Genomic DNA, 26,437 nt, shown 5'->3' with positions numbered 1-26,437 from the left:
GCTTGATTATGATTGTTTTGATGCAGAATCTCCCTCTCTGTTTGCCCTCCTGAGGCAAATAGAAAATGAACAACAGCAATATGAAGTTTTACCTTTGAATTTCTTACTTCTAAAGACAGATTCTGAGGAGCAGCACTGGGAACTGCATAGGCGGAAAAAAAAAAAGAAAAGAAAAAAAATTTCAATCACTCAGGCATCACCCATCATGTGACTGTTCTTGGCTGGTCTTTATACAAATGCACATCTCAAACACTGATATACAACCTGAAGGTCTAACCCAGCAGCCAGTGCCCTCATGTTGAAAGTATCTGGACAAGGTGTGGGGCCATATTTGATTCATTTAAAATAATGAGACCCGTTCACATACGCACCCATATCCAAGTCAGGCTGTACCTTTGGGAAGTCAGGTACTTATTTCAAGGATATGATAGTGACTGTAAACTTTTCTAGACCCCAAATACATTCTGAATCTTTAACGTATTCTTTTGAATATTCTTGGGAGTAGCATATCCTTATCTTGGGATACATTTTCTGGAAACAAGTCTAATGACTATGGCAAGTGAATCAACTGGGTAATATCACTATGAGTCCAAAATGTGATGTACACAAACCAATGAGCTTGGATTTCTTGTGGGGTCCTAAACTGGTTTTAAAGGCAGTTTCCAAGTAGAGCAAAGAGATGTTTAAGCAATGACAGTCCAGTTAAGAAACGATCTGGTTTCCCAAGGGAACTATGTAGCAGGGAACACTCATTCAGATGTGAGAAGTTTGGGACCGTTGGTTAAAAAACGGCTGTATAACTTTAGCTTCTCACATATTAGAACATAAGACAAGGGTATCTCAAAGTTTATGGTCCATACACCCTCCAGTGTCGTCTTCTGTAGTAATTATAGGAAGCAAAGAAAATTTAAGTAAACCTGATTAGTTTCTTCTCCATCACAAAATGCTAACCTTGGCTTTTCTCTCCTAATCCATCCATGGAAATTTCTCCCTCCCATTCTCTGACATTTGGTGACCAGGCGTATAACTAAGTGCCCACTGAGCTACAGGCTTCTGAAGGACAGAGACTATTTCTTGTTCGCTGTTGAATCCTGTGCTAACAACAAAGTACATCAGGCCTCAACCAAGAGATTCAGGCACAGAGGGTCTGGAGAAGGACTTAGGAACCTGTGTTTTGAAAAAAGTCCATGGATGGTTCTGATCATCTCCCTGAACCTCTGACTTAGCTGCAAAGGCACCAACATAATTGTTGTTGTTGTCTTCTTCTTCATCATCAACACCACTGCCACCATCATAGCTCAGATCTGCTGCATGCTCCTACATGACAGTTACTTAATCCTTAAAACAATCCTACAAAGGAGTTTCTATTATTATTCCCATTTTATAGATAAGAAAACTACAGATGCAGCTCAGGAGAGTTAACTTGCTCAAGGTATTTGTTTCAGCTGGTATAGGAACTAAGATTTATCTTACTCCGAACTGCTGCCCTTAACCACCATGCTGAGACACATTCAGTTCCCGTGACAGGCACTGTAGTCAGCATGCCAAGCCACTTAATGCAGTTAAAAGTGGCTCATGGGTAGATTTAAGAGCCTACCTCAAAAAACAGGGTAATGTAGTTGGCTAACCAAACTACAGTTTGCATTTATTTTCCCCAACTTTTTATCCTGAAAAATTGCAAGCACAAAGAGTGACAAGAAGAATACAATGAACACCATGCATTCTTTTCCTGGATTCACCAATTGTTAATATTCTGCCACATCTGCTTTATTTCTCTCATTATATTTACACAAACATGTTTATCTATCTACATATTGTTTCTGGATGGCTGAGAGACAGTTACAGTCGTCATGATACTTCACTCCTAAATACTGCAGTATGTATCTCCTAAGAACAAAAACATTCTCCAACAAAATGATAATACAGTGATCACACTAAAAATCTAATCAACACAAAAATATTACCTAATATACCTAATAACATAGCTAATATTTAATAGTGACTGATACTATACCAACCTAACATTAAGTAATTGTACCAAGAGTGTCCTTTTTAGCTGTTTCAACTCCCAGAATCAAAGATCACACATGTTTTATTTTATTTCATGTGTCTTTCCTTTAATCTAGATTCTAGAACGATTCCCCTACATTTTTTGGTTTTTTTCATGAGACTAGTATTTTCTAAGAATTCAGGACAGTTTATTTAATTATTTGCAGAATGTCCATCAATTTCAATATGTCTAGTTATTTCATCATGATCATATTTAAATTAAACATTTTTGGCAGGGATACAACATAGAGGAGAAGTTATATCTTTCTCGATGCAACATATCACATGATGTCAGTCTGCTCCTTTGTTGGTGATGTGATGTCTGACTACCGGCTTAAAGGAGTCAAACTATAGCTTCTAAGGCACACTTGTTTATATATAAGGGCTACACACATATACACACATTTTTAAGAAAAAGACATTTTTGTTAACACTTGGATTTAGCTGAGTTTCAGGACATAATACGTACGCTAAGTGCAATAAACTGCTATTTTCTGTTCTACTTCAAAAACATTTTTTAAAAATGCTGGTCTTGACCAACTCAATCTTGTTGGCAGGCTGTACTTTGAAAACGACTGCTTTAGGGTCATAGGTATAAGCAAATATTCAGTCACAGGTGAGAAATAAACTGTCACAAAATCCTGAGGAATTTAAAAGACCTATTTGTATGCACCCAACATAGGAGCACCTCAATACATAAGGCAAATGCTAACAGCCATAAAAGGGGAAATCGACAGTAACACATTCATAGTAGGGCACTTTAACACCCCACTTTCACCAATGGACAGATCATCCAAAACGAAAAAAAATAAGGAAACACAACCTTTAAATGATCCATTAAACAAGAAGGACTTGATATTTATAGGACATTCCATCGAAAAACAACAGAATACACTTTCTTCTCAAGTGCTCATGGAACATTCTCCAGGATAGATCATATCTTGGGTCACAAATCAAGCCTTGGTAAATTTAAGAAAATTGAAATCGTATCAAGTATCTTTTCCGACCAAAATGCTATGAGACTAGACATCAATTACAGGAAAAAAAAACCTGTAAAAAATACAAACACATGGAGGCTAAACAATACACTACTAAATATCCAAGAGATCACTGAAAAAAATCAGAGGAAATCAAAAAATACCTAGAAACAAATGACAATGAAAACACAACGAACCAAAACCTATGGGATGCAGCAAAAGCAGGTCTAAGAGGGAAGTTTATAGCAATACAATCCTACCTCAAGAAACCAGAAACATCTCAAACAACCTAAACTTACACCTAAAGCAATTAGAGAAAGAACAAAAAAACCCCAAAGTTAGAAGGAAAGAAAACATAAGATCAGATCAGAAATAACTGAAAAAGAAATGAAGGAAACAATAGCAAAGATCAATAAAACTAAAAGCTGGTTCTTTGAGAAGATAAACAAAATTGATAAACCATTAGCCACACTCATCAAGAAAGAAAGGGAGAAGACTCAAACCAATAGAATTAGAAATGAAAAAGGAGAAGTAACAACTGACTGTATTTCTGACACTGCAGAAATACAAAGGATCATGAGAGATTACTTCAAGCAACTATATGCCAATAAAATGGACAACCTGGAAGAGATGGACAAATTCTTAGAAAAGCACAACCTTCCGAGACTGAACCAGGAAGAAATAGAAAACATAAACAGACCAGTCACAAGCACTGAAATTAAGACTGTGATTAAAATCTTCCAACAAACAAAAGCCCAGGACCAGATGGCTTCACAGGCGAATTCTAACAACATTTACAGAAGAGCTAACACCTATCCTTCTCAAACTCTTCCAAAATATAGCAGGGGGAGGAACACTCTCAAACTCATTCTATGAGGCCACCATCACCCTGATACCAAAACCAGACAAAGATGTCACAAAAAAGAAAACTACAGGCAAATATCACTGATGAACATAGATGCAAAAATCCTCAACAAAACACTAGCAAACAGAATCCAACAGCACATTAAAAGGATCATACACTATGACCAAGTGGGGTTTGTCCCAGAAAAGCAAGGATTCTTCAATATACTCAAATCAATCAGTGTGATAAACCACATTAACAAATTGAAGGAGAAAAACCATATGATCATCTCAATAGATGCAGAAAAAGCTTTTGACAAAACTCAACACCCAATTATGATAAAAACCCTCCAGAAAGTAGGCAGAGAGGGAACTTACCTCAACATAATAATGGCCATATATGACAAACCCACAGCCAACGGCATTCTCAATGGTGAAAAACTGAAACCACATCCACTAAGATCAGGAAAAAGACAAGGCTTGCTAAAAAGACAAGGTTTCTCTTTAGCCACAGCAATCAGAGAAGAAAAAGAAACAGAAGGAATCCACATTGGAAAAGAAGAAGTAAAGCTGTCACTGTTTGCAGATGACACGATACTATACATAGAGAATCCTAAAAATGCCACCAGAAAACTACTAGAGCTAATCAGTGAATTTGGTAAAGTTACAGGATACAAAATTAATGCACAGAAATCTCTTGCATTCCTATACACTAATGATGAAAAATCTGAAAGAGAAACTAAGGAAACACTCCCATTTACCACTGCAACAAAAAAAATAAAACACCTAGGAATAAACCTACCTAAGGAGACAAAAGACATGTATGCAGAAAACTATAAGACACTGATGAAAGAAATTAAAGATGATACAAATATATGGAGAGATAAACCATGTTCTTGGATTGGAAGAATCAACACTGTAAAAATGACTATACTACCCAAAGCAATCTACAGATTCAATGCAATCCCTATCAAACTACCAATGCCATTTTTCACAGAACTAGAACAAACAATTTCACAATTTGCATGGGAACACAAAAGACCCCGAATAGTCAAAGCAATCTTGAGAAAGAAAAACGGAGCTCAAGGAATCAGCCTCCCTGACTTCAGACTATATACTACAAAGCTACAGTAATCAAGACAGTATGGTATTGGCACAAAAACAGAAATATAGATCAGTGGAACAGGATAGAAAGCACAGAGATAAACCCACTCACATATGGTCACCTTATCTTTGACAAAGGAGGCAAGAATATACAATGGAGAAAAGACAGCCTCTTCAATAAGTCGTGCTGGGAAAACTGGACAGGTACATGTAAAAGAATGAAATTAGAACACTCCCTAACACCATACATAAAAATAAACTCAAAATGGATTAAAAACCTAAATGTAAGGCCAGACACTAGCAAACTCTTAGAGGAAAACATAGGCAGAACACTCTATGATATAAATCACAGCAAGATCCTTTTTGACTCATCTTCTAGAGAAATGGAAATAAAAACAAAAATAAACAAATGGGACCTAATGAAACTTTACAGCTGTTGCACAGCAAAGGAAACCATAAAAAGACGAAAAGACAACCCTCAGAATGGGAGAAAATATTTGCAAACGAAGCAACGGACAAAGGATTAATTTCCAAAATTGACAAGCAGCTCATGCAGCTCAATATCAAAAAAATAAACAACCCAATCCAAAAATGGGCAGAAGACCTAAACAGACATTTGTCCAAAGAAGATATACAGATTGCCAACAAACACATGAAAGGATGTTCAACATCACTAATCATCAGAGAAATGCAAATCAAAATTACAATGAGTATCACCTCACACCAGTCAGAATGGCCATCATCAAAAAATCTACAAACAATTAATGCTGGAGAGGGTGTAGAGAAAAGGGAACCCTCTTGCACTGTTGGTGGGAATGTAAATTGATACAGCCACTATGGAGAACAGTACGGAGGTTCCTTAAAAAACTAAAAATAGAACTACCATATGACCCAGCAATCCCACTACTGGGCATATACCCTGAGAAAACCATAATTCAAAAAGAGTCATGCACCACAATGTTCACTGCAGCTCTATTTACAATATCCAGGACATGGAACCAACCAAAGTGTCCATCGACTGATGAATGGATAAAGAAGATGGGGCGCATATATACAATGGAATATTACTCAGCCATAAAAAGAAACGAAATTGAGTTATTTGTAGTGAGGTGGATGGACCTAGAGACTGTCATACAGAGTGAAGTAAGTCAGAAAGAGGAAAACAAATACCGTATGCTAACACATATATATGGAATCTTAAAAAAAAAAAAAAAAGGTTCTGAAGAACCTAGGGTTAGGACAGGAATAAAGACGCAGACATAGAGAATGCACTTGAGGACATGGGGGGGGGAAGCGTAAGCTGGGATGAAGTGAGAGAGTGGCAGGGACATATACACACTACCAAATGCAAAACAGGTAGCTAGTGGGAAGCAGCTGCATAGCACAGGGAGATCAGCTTGGTGCTTTGTGTCCACCTAGAGGGGTGGGATAGGGAGGGTGGGAGGGAGATGCAAAAGGGAGGAGATATGGGGATATATGTATATGTATAGCTGATTCACTTTGTTATTCAGCAGAAACTAACACACCATTGTAAAGCAATTATACTCCAATAAAGATGTTAAAAAAAAAAAAAGACCTATTTGGCAGGCAAATATGATTACTAAGTAGAGCAAGCCCAGCCTTCCAACAGCCCTGGGATGGTCTGTGCTATGAACAAGCAATAATATTTACTTATACAAAAGCATCTATTAAAAATAAAAATACAGAGAAACTATTCAGTTCCAGGCACTACATGTTCTATGCGCTCTCACTGGATCTTTACAGCAACCCAATGAAGTTGGTGTTATAAATTTCACATATAAGGAAACATGCTCAGACATGTGAAGTGACCTGACCGAAGTCACACTACTAGAACTGGTATCTGAACCAGTTCAGATGTCAAATCTCCTTGACATCAAAGCCCATGATCTTGCTACTATGCCACCAGCGCCCCCAAGCATGGTATTTTGTTCCAGAGGAAGAAAGACTCACCATCTGAAAATGTTCGAACAGCAACATCTTGTGTGGAGACTCCAGGACCATGTTTATTGTAGGCCACCACTCGGAAACTATACTCTGTATATTTTTTCAACCCGTTAATGGTGTGGGAGTGACTTGAAACATCAACATCCTTGAATAAAATAAAACAATTTATATATACACAACTCAAGCCAAAAGAAATGCTGCAAAATAAAGAATTAACTATACAAATTCTATATTTGACATAATGCAGATTTTTGTCCCTTTTACAGAATATTATTTAACAGTTAAAGCAAATTAATCATAAGCACTGCAGTTTGCTGAGAAATACTCCTTGATGTTTAGGAACCCTTGCTGGCAAAAACTACAGAATAAACCTTTGTACCAAGAAATAGAATCTATCAACTTTTCATTTCTTATACGTATTTTTTTCCTCAGATTTCTAGACAAGCAGGTATTGAGTTTTGGAAATATATTTCAACTCTACTATTCCAATCAATGCATTAAAAAATGGCTTCCTATTATACCTGTTCTTTATCAGTTCCTTTTTCCATGTAGTACAGTTTGTAATTCTGAATTTCCCCATTTCCAGACAATGGTGTTTCCCAGGTGACAGTAATGGAAGTAGGTGAAGTTGCATACGCTCGGATGTTAGGTGCTGGGCCAGGGAGCTGAACTAGAAAGAAAATTTCAAGACAGTAGGACATAAATAAAATTTACTGCATCCCTCAAGACCATTCTCAGCAATAATGGCACACTATGGTTTTTTTAAAAATTTAATTAATTAATTAATTAATTAATTTTTGGCTGTGTTGGGTCTTCGTTGCTGCACGTGGGTCTTCTCTAGTTGCAGCGAGCAGGGACTACTCTTTATTGCGGTGCGTGGGCTTCTCACTGAGGTGGCTTCTCTTGTTGAAGAGCATGGGCTCTAGGCACGTGGGCTTCAGTAGTTGTGGCATGTGGGCTCAGTAGTTGTGGCTTGCAGGCTCTAGAGTGCAGGCTCAGTAGTTCTGGCACACGGGCTTAGTTGCTCCGCGGCATGTGGGATCTTCCCGGACCAGGGCTCGAACCTATGTCCCCTGTGTTGGCAGGCAGATTCTTAACCACTGCGCCACCAGGGAAGCCCTGGCTATGTTTTTAAAACAATAAAAACTACGAAAACAAGTGATCTGACTGAAGTGGTTTCAGGATAATATATAATTAAGTGATTTCCGTCTTTATGACTGAAAAACCAAAAATCATCTGTGATGTATCTCAAATTTATTCAAAGAAAAAAGTGAACAGTGCAGAATTCTTCTTGTGGTTTATAAAATCCTAGTTTTGCAGTGGGATTGCAGCACATAAAAGCAAACATCACAAAAAGAGAGCCTTCTTTTACCAGGCTCTGGGGATACAATGAATGATGGACAGAGTCCCTGCCCACAAAGAACTCCCAGTCTAGAGGGAAGTCAGACATATAGTTACAAAGAAGATCCTAAGTGCTGATAGATTAGGTAACGTCTGTAATGAAAACTGAAAGAAGAGAGCACACAATTCTGCTTTGGGTGGGGGTGGTTAGGAAAGGGAAGGATTGGTGAGGACTTCTGGGGAGCAGGAAGAATGAGTAGTTTTCTCAGACACCAAGAGGGAAATTGATCCAATCAATTTGGACGTAACAGGTAAGAAGACAGTGTCATGTGGTTCAGGTTGAAACAAAGAATGGATATGGGAGACAGAATGCTGCAAAGGATGACAAGACCCAGATAAAGGAGAACCTCTAAGGCCCTGCTATGAGTTTGGATTATTTCTTGCAGGTGTTAGGTAATTACTGAAAAATTATGAGCAGGAACATGACACGATCAGATCTGCATTTAAAAAGAACATGTGAACACATGCATGGAAGAAAAACAATAATGGCACAAGACTAGATAAATAATAATTTAAAAAATAGCCACCATTTATTGAATGCTTGCAATCAGGCCAGCATTAAGTGCTTTACATTTATTTAAATTACATCTTATTTAATCTGTGCACTAACCCAAATGAGACGGATACTGTTATCATCCCTACTTATGGATGAGGCTGAGAGGTTAAGAACCATTCCCCAAAGATGGAAAAGTTGGCGGGTAGTGGAGCTAGGAGCTGAGCACTTCCTCGTTCTAAAACGTGGACTCAGGAAAACCAGTTAGGGGATTATGACAACACCCTCTGTGGGATGATGTGACTGGAAGATCCCACAATTGGCTGACTGATTGTCTGCCCAGCTCTAAATCCTACAACAGCTCACATCCTTTTTTACTATATTCTTTTTGTCTGACTGACAGGTTCCAGTCCCAGTTTATACACAAATCCTGACAGGTACCTATATCTACACTTTGGTGGATACTCTCTATCTGAAAACCATTTCTCTGGTGCCACTGCTTCTGTAACAGACATCCATTAGATTTAAGGAAAGGGGAAAAAACAAACAAAATGTAAAACAAGCTGGCTTGCTTAAATAACAGCATGACAGTTGAAGATTCGTTTTCCTACCAAAGCAGAGAAACCTGAATATGGTTTTCTGGCAGTTGTTTGCTTTATTTAGGCATGAATCATGTTATTCTCTTAAGAGCATATTTTGTGCAGCCTGACAGGTGGGAATCGTCACACTTCTGCTGCTATGGAAAACTTTCCCCTAACTTTTTAAAAGGGAAGGAGAACAGAACAAATCCCCTTGAAATCACTTTCAGTATATTCATTGGCTAAATGTAGGCAAAGATGATCCTAAAATAGGAGCTAGTAAATTCTTCCATTTCATCTGTACAGTGGCATTAAAAAATGGAAAAAAATTTAAGTTGGTTTGAAAAGCTAAAAATGTAAACTATTTTCCCAGGGCTGACTCCCACACTTACGGCCCCTCCCACCTGCCCCCAAGCTGAATACCTCCAGATAAAATGCAAATCTCTCTCCACTAACTCCTCTTTTGCCAAAACATGTTATAGTCACTCTCTACCCCTAAAATACTCACACCAGAATCTGCTGGCCCTTCCATCTATATTCTTATTTAGCTACTTTCGTTTAATCGAATTCCTCGAATAAATGATTGTGCTGCCTACTTTCCTTGTGATGACTGTACATCACATTATTGCCCGTTTACTTGTCTGGCGCTGGTACCAAACTGTAAGCTCCTTGTGAACAGAAGTCAAGTCTTACTCGTCTTTACATCTTGCTGCCTAGAATGGTGCCTGGCACATGACAGGCACTCAATAAATCTCTTCTTTCATCTCTAACTTGACAATGGCCCTTCTAGTCCAGTGGTTCTCAATAGTTTGACTTGTAAGTTCTGAAATGATAATGAAAACCACAGGCTCTTTCCCAAGGAAAATGTGAACATGTACAGACACACAAATATTTTCATGTATCTTCAGAAAGTTCATGGCCCCAGGATTGAACCCTGGAACTGAATCAAATTCAGTGGTCTTTTCCTTTACTTTCATCATGACTCACCTTGCACGTGCACTGTTTGTCCTATTTTGGGGTGGGGTCAAGCAGTGTCCTTCCCCAAGAATGCTTGCTCTAAGCCAAATGCTTTAAGGCCAACCTCAGGTCTCATCTTTTTCTAGGAACCTGACTTGATATACCTAACTTTTACAGTAACTCTTCCTTGTTCTGTATCCCATTATCTCTCATGAATGACGCCTGTATGTGAGAGTTAATGAAGGAAATTGAGTTTTGCTTCGTGGCTTGAGTTTGAAATCTAATAGATTGCTCCTGCTCTCATGTGAACACAGTAACCATGAAATTCAACATCCTTTCCCTGCAGCAAGAACACATTCTTTCCTTAAATCAACGCCCCCCCCCCCCCCGCCACCACCCCGCTCTCTGTTGGCCCTCTTGTTGTTGCTTGGGTTTGATTCCTGATCTTTAAGCTCTATTACTGGAATGATCAATGGCCTCCTATATTGACTGCTCATTCTTTAAGGGGAGAATTCCTATCTTGTCCATCCTCTGCATCTCTTATAGTTTTTGCAGTGCCTGGTAGAGGAGGTCCTCAATAACTGTTTGACAGGTAAATGATTTGCTGCAGCATTAGAAAGTGAAGTTCCACAGCTTTTCGACTTTACTTATTCTACCCATCAGGCAGAGTCCTTGAATTATTTCCATAGTTTCAGCGGTAAATTCATTTAATATGTTTAGTTCCCTGGTCAGTAGCTTTCATGAATTTATCTCCCATGCTCCCTAGCTGAAGTAAAATTTTATTACTGCAAGTTTGTTAATACAGAAACACTAGTGCAGTTAACAGTAAAAGAAATCTGGAGAAGGCTCCAAGGAAAAACAGTGGCTCATGTTAAAAGGTAAAAGTGTAGAAGAAAGCCTCATGAGATAAGCATTAATTCTGATTTGACTGCTTGTCATTTCTGGCCTATAGTTTAAAACCAAAATTTAAGACATAGAAGACATTTATAAGATAAATCAACTTGACACTCATTTCAGTTGGAGAAAATCTTAAGAAATGTAACTGGAAGTAACATTATTTAGCACAAAAGACAGGTCCAAAGTAAAGCCCTGAAGAGATTCCAAAGAGTGTGGTATGTATAAAGATCAGGGCAATCCCGTTGAACAATGATTAAATACCTACTTCCTGTGTGAGGCACTGCATTAGATATGGTGGGAAATAAAAGGATAGACAAGACTCTGTCTTTGCCATAAAATTAATGAGATATATTCATAACCATAATTCAAGGAAGAAAATGATAATGTATCTTAGGACTGTTGAGATACAATATTAGATAAGATCAGAGGGAAGGTTCTAGGAAGGCATCTGAGCTAGGTCTTAACGGATCAGTGAAATTTGGGTGTCTATCAGCAGAATTATATTGTCTTACACTATTTGCTACTGCTTGATGTGAATTAATTTGATCTCCCGAAACTATTTTGTAAGGACCTTGAAGGTGAGGAACTGTTATCTTCTGCACTCCTATGGTATGCCAGGCTATATATAAGATAGCCCTTCATACAGGTCTCCCTACAGGTGGGGCTGACAGAGAGGTGGGAGACTTACCCTCAGGCTGTGTTTCTACTCGTAGTGGAGCTGAACTCTCTCCGGAGCCATGTTTATTTTGAGCCATAACTCTAAAGATGTACACAGTCGCTGGCATTAGGTTTTGGATGGTTACCTGCATTTCTCCGGGGCGACTGGTATTTTCAACACGTTCCCTTTGGAGAAAGAGGGATCGATTAGGAAAATTTCCAGAATGTGCAGTTTCATTTTCATTGTAATGCCTATAGATACCATATGACATCAAAATCTTAATAAATCTAAGTCAAATTAACTCTCAAAGAAGGAAACCTTTGGGGGCGGAACAGTGCACAGAATGTGGATGCTGGCAAAGAGCAATGTCATACATGTCTGATAAATCGCTGGTGTTCTTGCTTAAACATTACTGATATTGCTGGCTATAATCACAACTTCCTTTCAGAAAAGACACAAAGAATCTTCTTGGTGCCATCTCAAATGGGGCAGCTGGTCACCAATTCTGTACGCTTTAGGAATCACTGAATTTTAAGGGGTTATCCTCAGGGAGACATATAGAAGGTGATTATAGGTATGGCCCAATTTTCATACAGTATCAAAGAATGCTGTGTATCTTCTGGATAACAGACTCTCAATAAAAAGAAAATTAGAGATTATCACTTTCAAAGCTGAGAACAAAACATTAACAATTTAAATGAATCCAGTCTATAAAATAAGCTAATCATGACTCTGATTTTATTTTATTATTATTATTTTATTTTGCGGTACGCGGGCCTCTCACTGCTGTGGCCTCTCCCGCCGCGGAGCACAGGCTCCGGACGCGCAGGCCCAGCGGCCATGGCTCACGGGCCCAGCCGCTCCGCGGCATGTGGGATCCTCCCGGACCGGGGCACGAACCCGTGTCCCCTGCATCGGCAGGCAGAGCCCCAACCACTGCGCCACCAGGGAAGCCCATGCCTCTGATTTTTATAATTTATTTCTTAAAACAAAAAATCTTCTTGAATGATTTTCAAACTGATTTGAAACGTTTAACAAATCTTATCACAAACAGTACAAATGGCCAGTGGTCTAGTGTTATGAGATGAAAACACAAAAACAGTTATCAGTTAGGTTCTTAAAAAAGGTGGCCTCCAGGCTCTATTTTGGGGGTCTCTGTGTCCACACTTGGGCCCATAATTATGCTCAGTATACTGTACTCACTATAACAAAAACCAGATTATATTTGCTTTCAACAAATATTGTAAAGGAAAATAATTGCTTTAGACAAATAGCTGGTCTTTAAGAATTACTGATCATGTGAGGAAAGATCTGTGTCTATCTTGAGAGAGCAATAAAAGGGCCCAAAACTACTCTGTGGAAGAAATTATTTAAAATTACCTAATAATCTGTTGAATTAAATTCTTACTTTAAAATACTGATAATTTTCCCTGAAGCTACTGATTAAGATTTGTTTAGTTCTACATGACCATATGCCAATTTGTCTGACTGTGTGTGAACATTTGCATTTCGGAGATGTGAGCGTTTTTCAATAGTTTTCTATAGTTCTTTAAACTATGTTATTTTAATTAAAACAAACAAACAGTACCCACCCACAACGTATTTATAAAGGTTGTCTGTCTACAGTCAGTTAGGTCCATTGGAAAAGAATATTATGGTAATAAAAGTTATTGCTCAGAGACACTTGGGATATCTATAGATATTATTTTCTCTTCAGCTAAACCTCTAAATCACAAGATTTAGAAGGAGAGTATCAACTGATTTCTTATGCTGTGAGGTTTCTGACACTTGATCCAATCACAAATGCCGTCTAAAAGGAAGTATGGTATTTGACATTTCATTAAACTAACAGCTCCATGCCAGAGCACAGAATAGTCTGTTTCGCTCACTGTACATGAAACTTTAAACAAGTTCTCTCTCAGAAAGACAGCCGGTGGGGGGAGGGGGGCACTATCTTACTTTAAATAAAAGTGAAAGAGTGTTCATTCATGTTCACATACCACAGAAGCACTAGCAGAAGGCTCACACACAGAAGTACCATCGCAAATGTGTACTGAATGAATGAATGAAAATTTGCCTTTTGATGTGTAAATGATATACTAATGATATCACGTTTATCTTTTTGTTTGTTTCTATGTAAAAGGGGAAAATACCTAGAACAAATTTCTACAGAAGCATTACAATAAGAAAAAATCAGTAGTAGGTATGATTCCCTAAGATAAAACATCTAGCACCTGAAAAGGCTTCTAACAGTAGATTGGTCTGAGGTCCCAGAACCAAGTGTCTGTCTAGAAAAAAACTTTTGACTTCAGGAAAGATCCAGTATACACTTTATACTAAGACAGTGCTGGGCCAGAAGTTAGGAGCTCCAATTCTAGTTCTGGCAATACTACTAGCTTGCTAGGGGATCGTGGGAAAGTCACCAATTCTTTCTGGGCTTCAGTTTCTTCATGTATTAAATGAAAGAACGAGCCCAGGGTGGTGAACTTTTTCTTAAAGGGCTTGATAGTAAATATCTACAGGCCAAGATGCCAAATGAAAAATATTACCAACCATCTCCACAGTTAAAAATCCAAGTATAACTTTAGTTGGTCCTCCCTATCCACAGTTCTGAATCTGGGAATTCAACCAATTGTGGATCATGTAGTACTGTACCATAGTACAGAAAAATCCACATATAAGTGGATGCGTGCAGTTCAAACCCATGTCGTTCAAGGGTCAACTGTAGTTACTTGTATAACCTATTAAAATGTAACCGTTTGAAAATGTAAAAACTATTCTTAGTTCTTGGGCCATAAAAATAACAAGTTTGATTTCGCCCAGGGTCTATAGTTTGCCAGCTCCCGGACTAGACTAACAGATATGTAAGGCTTTGTCCAACTCTAAAAGGCTATTAATTTCTGGAATAACTTACTCTGTACTTTCCATTTGGTGGCTAACAGAAAATACTGCTGTTTACATTAAAGGCATTGAAAAAAAAAAGGTGAACATTTCATAGGTAAAATGGCAGAGGAAGAACCCTTTGGAATTTCAGGAAACTCAGGTACCCAACAGAATTATATAGCTCATGACCAAGGCACATAATGCCACCTGGTGGTTGAGTTATCAAATGCAGGAAGTAAGGGAATTCGTAAATGCAGGCAGCGGCATATATCCTCACATCGAAATGTTTTAAGTCTATGAAGATAATGTCTATGAAGACCTTCATTTTTTAGATGAGAAAATTTAACTTATAAAGGTTAAATAAATTTTGTTTGTAAAACAAGTAACAGGGATCTAGTCTTTGACTTAGTGTTATTTCTATTCCTTCACTGCTTCTATTCAGAAATCATAAAGTAATGAAGCGACAAAAATTATTATTACAATCTCCAAGAATATTCCTTTGAAATATTCCCCAGATTTATTGTCTGTTCCAAGTCACTGCTGTCATCTTCACCTGGGCCTACCACATGCCTAGATCAACCTAACTACTACTGATCTGTCTCCCTGACTCCACTGCTTTTCCTCTCTAATCTTATGCAGTGCCCTCCAAGTACTGCTAATAAAAGCTGTTTAATAAAACCACAGTGTACACTTGCTCAGAAGTCCAAAATGGTCCCCTCTTAACTGATTGTCAAAATTCTTACTGGCATTCCAACACTTGGCTCCAAATTTCCACTTTATTGTAATCTCTTACTAATTCTGACCAAAAACTCTAGGCCAGAGCTTTCTTACTTTCCCATCCTTTCAACAACACAAATTAAATTGGATCTTCCTTGCATCTCCTCTTTCTTCACATATACTTGCCCTGTCCTCCTGCCCCTGCCAATTTATCTTCTACATTTTTTCAATTCCAACTTCATTTATTAATCATCCCTGCTTATTTCAATACATGATTCACTAATAAGTGACAGATTTTCATTAAAAACAAAAGTATATATAATTAAAAGTCCTAGTTTTTCTCCCTCCTTAAAACCTGTTCCACCCTGAGACCTAAAGGTGGCATGTAGACCTGTATCTTGACATTTTGGGCAAGATCATTCTTTGTTTTGGTGGGTGGGGGGGAGCTGTCCTGTACATTGTAGGATGTTTATCAGCATCTCTGGCTTCTACTCACTAGACAGCAGTAAGCATCCCCTCCCATCTCAGCTGCAATAACCAAAAATGTCAGCAGACATTGCCAAATGCCCACTGGGAGATGGGGGGCAAATCTGGCCCTGGTTGAGAATCACTGACCTAGGCATTTATATACACATCAAAATATACAGATATAAGTCATTGAAAAAATTCCTGCATCATACTTCATATGGATATACATATATTAACTATATGCCCATTCCTCTACCAGTGGACATTTACTTTGTTTCCTTTTTTTAATCCTTACAAATAATGCTACATAAACATTTTTTATGAGTGCCCTATGTGTATGTATATTGGCATATCTATAGGACAGACACCTAGAAGTGTAATTGTTGGGTTGAAAGGAATGTGCATTAAAATTTTTTTTTTTTAATTCTGCCAAATCACCTTCTCCAAAGGCTCCTCTAACTTATACTACCACCAAGAGCCTAGATTGGATTTAATCCCAACATTCAGCTCACTTAACACTGGATATTATCAACTTAAAATTTCTGCCAGCCTTACACGTGAAAAATGGTAACTCATCATTTTGTATTTCCAAGATTGTTAGTAATCGTGAAAACTTTTTTTTTGAACTTTAATGGGCTTTCCACTAACTTCTTTGAGGCACCTACTTATACCATCTGCCTCTTGAGATATCTGTCTTTTACTTGTGATTTGTAGAAGTTCTTTATATAGACTGGATATCAATACAATGTTCTACAAATGTTAATTTTTTTCCCAGCTTATCAGTTGATAATTTGATTTTTTTTATTATGTTTTATCACATGGAATTTTACAGTTATATAATAAACTCTGTCAATCTCTCCTATATGGTTCCTGAATTTTCTGTCTTCCTTTAAAAGATACATTAAGTGATGAAAATAGTTTCTATATTTTCTTCTAATACACTTAGAAGTTTTAAAAATACATCTTGATACATCTATAACTTGTTGTTATACATAAGAGATACAACTTTATTCCTTCTATTAAACGGAGGTTAATTATCTCAACATTTCTTGAATAATTATTATTTCTCCATTCATTAGAATTACTCACTTAACAAGTATTTATTTACACTTGTAGTGCTACTTATAAGCCAGGCTCTGTTCCAGGTGATGGTGATACTCCACTGAACAAGACAAACACCATGAGTGCATTAATATGAAGAGAAAATTTCTGAGTATTAAGTGTTCTGAAGAAACACAACACAAAAGCTAAAAAACAAAATACGGTGGTATGTTACAGTGATGTTCTGGTAAATGTTTAACAACTGGCTCTGGTTTGTAGCACTTCTCACTGTAAATACTCCCTCTACCCAATTCTGAGCTACTGAGCCATGTCATTGGGTTTGCAAAATTTCCTGAAAATTTAACAACTGGCTTGGGAACAAGTGCCCCGCTGTGCGACAGTGACCAAGGGGTTAAGCTGGGTGGGTAGTCATGGAAGACCTGAGAAGGGATCATCTGATGATGACGGACAAGAAGCCAGACAGTTATTTGTGACGGAAATGCAGTTCTGGTGGAAGGAACAACAAGGGCAAAGGCCCTGTGATGCACATAAGCTTGCTTCTGAGGAATTACTAAAAGCTTTTTCCCTTCTGTGTAATCCTATGACGTTTGCAATGCGATCTAAAAGCCTACTGGAAACATTTTAAGACAGGTTCTGTTTGGTAGTAATATCTTGCCTTTCTGGGACTAGCTCTACATTTCCTTATCTTTGTAACTCCCCAAACATCCAGTGCAGTGTTCGGATGAACATTCTATGACCCTGGGAGCAGCTCCACCTATCTGACTCAAATTATGTCACTCAGATGTCTTAAGAGTATTAAACCAAGGGGTACTGACTTGACGAAGGTGCCTATACTTGCTGAACTTGCCAGTCTGGTATTAAATACAATATATATCAAATCTAGGCACCCTTGTAGAAATACAAGCTTTATTTCATGGGTTAGGGCCATAACCAAAACAGATTATTTTAGTTTTCTTATTTTGGTGTGAAGTAACAGCACAATGAAGGAATCTACTCAGCAATATTCAGAGTACACAGTCAGCATGTGGCATGGTACCTCCCAAAGAGTTTATAACCTGGTTGGGAAAACAACACAAATACACATAAAATAACAGAAGAGTAACAACTATGGTAGTATTAGATCATGTGTTATCATAATTAAGTGCCAATATCAGTGGCACAGACATACATACAAGAGAAAAGCTGTATGTGCTGAAAAAGGTAGAGAAAGATTTATGAGGGCTTCATGGGGCTTAGTCTGGGCCAAGAAAGATTAACTGAATTTTAGTTTCAGTTGAAAAATGCTTTTTTCAAGGGGGAAGTGACTGAAGAGAACAGACTGGGAAAATAGGCTGCACAGTGACAGGAATTAGACTGGTTTCATTAGAAAGTGAGCTAAACTGGGGCTAAAGGAAAATAAGGTTGGATAGGTAAAACAAAGGTAGACTGTGAGTAAAGCAGCCTGGTGATTCTGGAGAATCTCCAAAAGCAATGGAGAGGCAACGTGAGTTCCTGAAAGAGGTGGAGATGGAGAGAAATTTAATGAAATGTTGTTTTAGGAAAATGAGTCACTAAATACTCTTGTGTCATCAAGGAGACCCCCCACCCCCACCCCAGAGCTCAGCAACCCACATCCGTGTACGGGTGCAGACAGATATTCATTAAGATTACTTTAATAACTACCTTAATTTCTAGAATCTGAAAGTTCTAAGAAAGACATAGCCTATGGGTTGTGCCTGACTGACTCTTATGAAAAAACGGTAGCCCTGGTTACATTTTAATACTTCTAACTTAAATAACTCTCTCCCCAAGTCATCCCAGAGAGGCAGGAAAGAATACCAGGACTTCAGTCTGTTTAGGAATTTACTTTTAATGACCTAAAACTAGGTCATCTCGGTGATCATATTTTCTGGACTGAAAGTTGGTACAGATTCTACACAGTAAAGAGTCAGGGTAGGGACGGCTGGTCTTGGGTGGACAAGATGCAACTAACCGGCTCCAGACGTACAGGCACTTACCTAGCAATCCCTTCCTTGGTGTAGAAGACAGAGTAGGTAAGGTTGTCCCCATGAGGATCTGATGCAGGTGTCCGCCATGTCAATTTGATGAAGCGGGTAGAGACCAAGGAGGCCACGACATCCCGAGGAGCTGAAGGCAGTGGTCCAGTTGTGGCTGGTGCTAGATGGTCAGTAGTGGCACTGGTCAGTGAAGTGGGAGGTAATGTTGGGATGGCAACATCTTGTCATGTGCAAATATTGGGGAATATGAAGGGCAAACCACGACGGTTTTAAAAAAGAGAACAGAAAAAACAAAAAACAAAAAAGAAATAAACAAAACCACGATGGGAAATAAAATAAAATGAATGAACATAAAAAAGGCCATTAACCTGAAGGCTAACATGCAGGCCAGGGGTAACTACTGAAAACTAATGGGCACTAGTCAAGACACATCACTGCAGAGCAAGCAGACTTTCTGGTCACTATAATGGTCGTCGGCAAGGGACAGGGAGTGTGACAGCTAAGAATAAAACATTTCACGGAAGGACACATCAGTGCCCAAGTAATTTTCTTTAATTCTGACAGCAGCATGCAACATCTGTTGAACTTTGCACATAAAAGTCTTATATATGATAAAACCTCAATATTTTTTCCCACTTTATCAAAATATGGAATAATGTGTGTAGTATGGATGGGCCTAATTACACTCAACATAGGCCCCAGACTATCATGCCCTCACTGCAGAGCTGTGTGTGCCTTTAGCTCTGCAGGAGATTCAAGAGCCAGATCTTCAACTGGAGTCTAACACTAAAGTTTGCTCTCTGTATTTGGCAATACCCAGGGAAGTCTGATAACCTTTCTCAATTCACTAAGTTATAGTTCATTTCCTCTCATCAATTCATTTGACTACAACAGTATAAAATCGTGCATCACAAATTCCAAAGTCACACAAATGTAACACTTATTAGGTAGCATATCTGTTTGGTACAGTCCTCACTGCAGTGTAATAGATTACAACAGCTTGCAGACCCCAGGGACTTGATGGGACAGATGAAGCAGTGGCAAATCAGAGCTCTGCAAGTCGAAAGCCTCTGTCTGTATGCCCGGAGTCAGCCCATTCTGTTGCTGGACACTTCTGACTTTAGAAGTCCATTCCTAATATTAACCTAAAATCTCCCTCACCTTGGAGTATACGTTTAATCTCACAATTTTCAACTCATGGAATTCGTTAGAATTCTGTCCTAACCTTAATGGGGAAATTAGAAGAGAGGCAGAGAGGAAAGCATGACAATTCTGGACCTCGTTTTCAATGAAATGGTAGGACAACAACCTCCTGAAAATGTCTATGAATTATAGGAGAATCTTTTAAAGTGAGGCAGTCTAAATAAATATGCCACAGAGAATAAATTCTCCAAGGGAAAGGCAGAGGAAGACCAATGTAAAGTCTCTAGACAGCTACCATTTATTGAGCACTTTCTACATGGCACTCTCGCTCTTTACATGGACTCATTCAATCCTTACAACTCTGTGAAATAGGTACTATCATTGTTATCTCTATATTATATATGGAGACTGACATTTAAAAAAGGCTAAATCACCCTTCCTAGGAATAGGAAGTGGTGGAGTGTTAAAACCAGCCATGGTTTTTAGCTTAAGAGGCCTCTGGATTTAGCCAATAGAAGTTGTTAGTCCTTGTTGTGCCACTCAGGGTTATGGGAGCAGTCAGGGACTCTTGTTTGTTTTTGTCAATTCCCCTTGCCCCCAAGTCTCGTGAAGGCAATGCAAAGGGCCCAGGATGAATGCCTGCACGTGCAGTAGGTGTTACAGGAGAAAAACCCTGAGCTTGTGGGATTTACCACTTTCATAGCAAGGGAAAGCAAGCTCCAGACAAAGAATGGACCTGCTGTGGATATCTTTTTTTTTTCCTTAACATCTTTATTGGAGTATAATTGCTTTACAATGGTGTGTTAGTTTCTGCTGTATAACAAAGTGAATCAGCTATACATATACCTATATCCCTATATCTCCTCCCTCTTGCGTCTCCCTCCCACCCTCCCTATCCCACCCCTCTAGGCGGTCACAAAGCACCAAACTGATCTCCCTGTGCTGTGCAGCTGCTTCCCACTAGCTATCTATTTTACACTTGGTAGTGTATATATGTCCATGCCACTCTATATGTAATTCTGTTGTGGTTGGAGACATACTTTGTATGGTTTCAGCCTTTTAAAAGGTACTGAAACTTGTTTTGTGTCCCAGCATATAGTTTATCCTGGCAATTGTTCCATATGTGCTTGGAAAGAATCTGTATCTGTAGTTGCTGGGTGGAGAGTCTACGATGTCAGCTAGGTCAAGTTGACTGACAGGATCGCTTAAGTCCTCTATACTCTTTCTAATTGTTTTATCAGTTTTTGAGAGTAGGATATTGAAATCTCCAACTGTTATCATTTATTTATGTATTTCTTCTTTGAATATACCAATTACAAATGCATATACATCTAACAAAAGAGCCCCAAAATATATGAATCCAAAGAAATCTGGGAAAACCTCAAATATTTGGAAATCAAAAAACACTCCTAAATAACCCAAGTCAATGAAGAGATAGCAAGAAAAAATGTTTTTAAATATTTTTAACTGAATGAAATGAAAATACAACATATTAAAAATGAAAAGATGCAGTTAAAGCAGTGCTTAGAGGAAAATTAAAATACCTTTACCAGAAGATAAGTCTCACATGAATTACCTAAGGTTCTACCTTACTGAAGAGTGTAGACCTTAAGCTTTTTTTCTTTTCTTAATATAGCAGGTTAAGCTTTTTCACATACCCAAAAAAAGTAACCATGTGAGGTGATAGATGTGTTAACTAACTTAAATGTGGGAATCCTTGCACAAAGTATATGTATCAAATCATTATGTTGTACACTTTAAATATATTACTATTTGTCAATTATACTTCAATAAAGTTGGAAAAAAATTAAATTTTAACCACATTCTTAAAAAAATACAAGGGTAAGAAATTAAGAGAAGATGTAAGCTACCAAAATAAAAAATAAAAGAGGGGACAATGCTATGAATCCCACAGATATTAAAAATTATAAGGGAAGGGCTTCCCTGGTGGCGCAGTGGTTGAGAGTCCGCCTGCCAATGCAGGGGACACGGGTTTGTGCCCCGGTCTGGGAAGATCCCACATGCTGCGGAGCGGCTGAGCCCGTGAGCCATGGCCGCTGAGCCTGCGCGTCTGGAGCCTGTGCTCCGCAACGGGAGAGGCCACAACAGTGAGAGGCCCGTGTACCACAAAAAAAAAAAAAAAAAAAAAAAAAAAATTATAAGGGAATATTATGAACAAATTTATGCCAATAAATCAGACAACTTAAAGGAAATAAAAACATTCCCAGGAAGACAAAAATTACCAAACCTACTCAAGAAGAAACACAAAATCTAGACAGAACTATAATAGAAAAATTTAAATAAAAATCTTCCCAAAGTGAAAAGTCCAAGCCCAGACGGTTTCACTGGTGAATGCTATCAAATATTTAAAAGAAGAATTAATACTAATCCTTCACAACTCTTTCAGAAAAAGAGTAGAAACACATCTAACTTATTTTGTGAAGCTAGTATTACTCTGATATAAAAGCCAAAGATACCACATGAAAAGAAAACACTACAGAACCCTCATGATCATAGATACAAAAATCTTTAACAAAATATTAGTAAACCATATTTGGTAACATATTAAGAGGATTATAAACCATGATCAAGTAGAATTTATCACAGGAATTCAAGACTAGTTTAACATCCAAAAACCAATGTAATATATTATATTAACAGAAAAAAACCTGATCATCTCAATAGATGCAGAAAAAGCATTTGACAAAATCAAACACCTATTCATAATAAAAACTCTCAACAAATTAGGAAAAGAAGTAAACTTCCTAGACCTAAAAAACCTATGGTGAACATTATACTTAAATGGTGAAGGAATAAATGCTTTTTCCCCAATGCTGGAAACAAGGATGTTAGCTCCTGCTTCTTATATTAAGCATTGTACTGGTCCAAGCCAGTGCAAGAAGGCAAGAAAAACTGAATAAAGATTAAAAAGGAAAAAGTAATACTGTTTTTATTTGTAATTAATAATTAACTGAGTAGAAAACCCTAATGAATCTAGGAAAAAAAAAAAGCTACCAAAACGAATAAATATGTTTAGCAAGGTCATAGGCTACAAGATCAATATATAAAAACCAACTCTATTTCTATACACTAGGAATGAACAATCCTAAAGTAAAATTAAGAACACAACTCCATTTACAACAGCATCAAAAAAGAATAAAATATTTTTATTTTATTCCCGTAAGATTTGTACCCTGAAAACTACAACTCATTGCTGAGAGAAATTTTTTAAACTCTAAATAAAGATCTAAATGAAAACATCTAAATAAATAAATGTTCATGGATTAGAAGACTTAATGTTGTTAAGATGATATGCTGCCCCTAAAATTTAATATTAAGATCTGCAAAAGATCTAGAATAGCCAAAATAATTCTGAAAAAGAAGCAAATGGTTGGAGGACTTGGATTACCCGATTTCAAAACTTACTATAAAGCTCTAGTAATTGAGACAGTCCAGCATATGAATAGGCATATAGATCAGTGAAAGAGAACTGAGAGTCCAGAAGTATGCCCCTATATTTGTGGTCAACTGGTTTTCAGCTAAGGTGTCCAGAAGTTTCAATGTGGTAAGAACAGTCTTTTCAACAACTGATGCTGGTACAACTACATATCCCCATGCAAAGCAATGAACTTAGATCCTTACTTAACACCACATACAAAGATTAACTCAAAACAGCTCCTAGACTTAATAGAAGAACTAAAATTTCTGAAAAAATATATAGGGGAAAGTCTTTGTGCCTTGGGTTAGAAAAGTATTCTTAGACATGATAACAAAAGCACAAGATACAGAAGAAAAAAACAGATAAATTGTATTTTATTAGAAATAAAAACTTCAGCACATTAAGGAAAACATAACTAAGTAAATGATAAGCCAGAGACTGGCAGAAAATATTTCCAAAGTGTGTATCTGATGAAGGACTTGAACATATAATTCAGAATATATATTCAGGATCAGAATATATAATCAACTTCTATAAATTAGTAAGAAAACAAGCCAATTTAAAAACAGGCAAAAGACTTGAAAAGTCATTTCACCAAAAAGAACATACAAATGGCCAACACACATGTGAAAATGTGTTTAACATCAATGTCATTAGGAAAATGTGAATTAAAATCACAATAAGATGCTACTACAGGGACTTCTCTGATGGCACAGTGGTTAAGAATCCACCTGCCAAGGCAGGGGACACGGATTCGATCCCTGGTCCAGGAAGGTCCCACATGCTATGGAGCAACGAAGCCCATGAGCCACAACTACTGAGCCCACAAGCCACAACTACTGAAGCCTGTGCGCCTAGAGCCCGTGCTCCGCAACAAGAGAAGCAACTGCGATAAGAAGCCCACACACTGCAACGAAGACCCAAGGCAGCCAAAAATTAATAAATTAATTAAAAAAAAAAGATACTACTACACACCCACTACAATGGTTACACACAAAAAAGGTACACAATACTTAGTGTTGGAAAAACTGGACTCCTCATACACTGTTGGGAATGTATTAATTCTTTAAGTTGATGAACACGAATTGTCTCCATTTATTATCTACATCTTTAATTTCTTTAAAAAATGTTTTATGGTTTTCTGAGCATAAGTTTTGAAATCCCTTTGCTAAATTTATTAAGTATTTTATTCTTTTTGATGCTATTATACATGAAATTGTTTTCTTAATTTCAATCTCAGATTGTTCCTGCAAGTATATATAAATACAAATGATTTATGTATACTGATACTGACTTGCTAAGCTTATTTATTAGTTCTAATAGTTTACTCATGGATTCTTCATGATTTTCTATATACAAAATGATGTTATCTGTAGAGAGTTTTACATATCATACTTCAATAATACTGTTGAAAAGAATGAAACGGTTTAGACTGACTAGTTGCAACAATTAAACAATATTTTTTTTTCTAGTGTAAAACAGCAATAGTTACTGCGTCCTAGGACTTCTCTGTTGCTCAAAACACCTGAGCTTAAAATCAACCTATCTGAAGTCATGACAAAATTAAAATGCCCAGAAACTACTCAAAGGTTTCACAGGTATGCCAACTGATTATCAAGGATCCTAAAGCATAAGTGAACTATACAGATATCTAGGCCAAATGTAGTAAAAAATCTGTTACTTAAAAAAAAAAAAAAGGTCTGATTATATTAAGAATTAGGCTGGTGGCTTTTCCTTCTGCCACCAGAGTTCGTTTGTGAAAATAAAAGATCTGATGATGTGCTCGCTTCAGCAGCACATATACTAAAATGGGAACGATATAGAGAAGATTAGCATGGTCCCTGCAAAAGGATGACATGCAAATTCGTGAAGCGTTCCATATATTTAAAAATTCTCTAGAAGGGATCAATAGCAGAATAACTGAGGCAGAGGAACGGATAAGTGACCTGAAAGATAAAATAGTGGAAATAACTACTGCAGAGCAGAATAAAGAAAAAAGAATGAAAAGAATTGAGGACGGTCTCAGAGACCTCAGGGACAACATTAAACGCACCAACAGTAGAATTATAGGGGTCCCAGGAAAAGAAAGGGGCTGAGAAAATATTTGAAGAAATTATAGTTGAAAACTTCCCAAATATGGGAAAGGAAGTAGTTAATCATGTCCAGGAAGCAGAGAGAGTCCCATACAGGATAAATCCAATGAGAAACACGCCAAGACACATATTAGTCAAACTATCAAAAATTAAATACAGGGCTTCCCTGGTGGCGCAGTGGTTGAGAGTCCGACTGCTGATGCAGGGGACACAGGTTCATGCTCCGGTCCGGGAAGATCCCACATGATGCGGAGTGGCTAGGCCTGTGAGCCATGGCCGCTGAGCCTGTGCGTCCGGAGCCTGTGCTCCGCAACGGGAGAGGCCACAACAGTGAGAGGACTGTGTACCGCAAAAAAAAAAAAAAAAAAATTAAATACAAAGAAAAAATATTAAAAGCAGCAAGGGAAAAACAACAAATAACACACAAGAGAATCCCCATAAGGTTAACAGCTGATCTTTCAGCAGAAACTCTGCAAGCCAGAAGGGACTGGCAGGACATATTTAAACTGATGAAGGGGAAGAAACTACAACCAAGATTACTCTACCCAGCAAGGATCTCATTCAGATTTGATGGAGAAATTAAAACCTTTACAGACAAGCAAAAGCTAAGAGAATTCAGCACCACCAAACCAGCTTTACAACAAATGCTAAAGGAACTTCTTTAGGCAGGAAACACAAGAGAAGGAAAAGACCTACATTAACAAATCCAAAAC

General features: G+C 37.8%; 1 protein-coding gene and 1 non-coding gene across 12 annotated transcripts in view; one reads left to right on the top strand and one right to left on the bottom strand.

Annotated features, from left to right (window-relative positions):
* Window positions 1-26,437, bottom strand: part of NEO1 (neogenin 1) — a 240,530-nt gene that overhangs the window by 46,536 nt on the left and 167,557 nt on the right. For 8 of the 11 annotated variants that reach the window (XM_033851952.2, XM_033851957.2, XM_033851955.2 and 5 more), the window contains 5 exons: window positions 19,050-19,269; window positions 11,953-12,107; window positions 7,460-7,608; window positions 6,945-7,083; window positions 93-142 (listed from right to left, as the gene is read on the bottom strand). In XM_033851952.2, the coding sequence (XP_033707843.1) occupies window positions 93-142; window positions 6,945-7,083; window positions 7,460-7,608; window positions 11,953-12,107; window positions 19,050-19,269 (713 nt within the window). The remainder of the gene's footprint in view (window positions 1-92; window positions 143-6,944; window positions 7,084-7,459; window positions 7,609-11,952; window positions 12,108-19,049; window positions 19,270-26,437) is intronic. The other 3 variants (XM_033851953.2, XM_033851958.2, XM_019949406.3) reach the window with 1 other exon arrangement.
* On the top strand, window positions 25,411-25,517 carry LOC117311248 (U6 spliceosomal RNA). The gene has a single exon (XR_004525473.1). It is a non-coding gene; the product is annotated as a U6 spliceosomal RNA (small nuclear RNA).

The sequence above is a fragment of the Tursiops truncatus genome, chromosome 2 (genome assembly GCF_011762595.2).
Source record: "Tursiops truncatus isolate mTurTru1 chromosome 2, mTurTru1.mat.Y, whole genome shotgun sequence".
In the NCBI taxonomy this organism is placed as follows: Eukaryota; Metazoa; Chordata; class Mammalia; order Artiodactyla; family Delphinidae; genus Tursiops; species Tursiops truncatus.
This window is presented reverse-complemented; position numbering and strand designations above follow the sequence as displayed.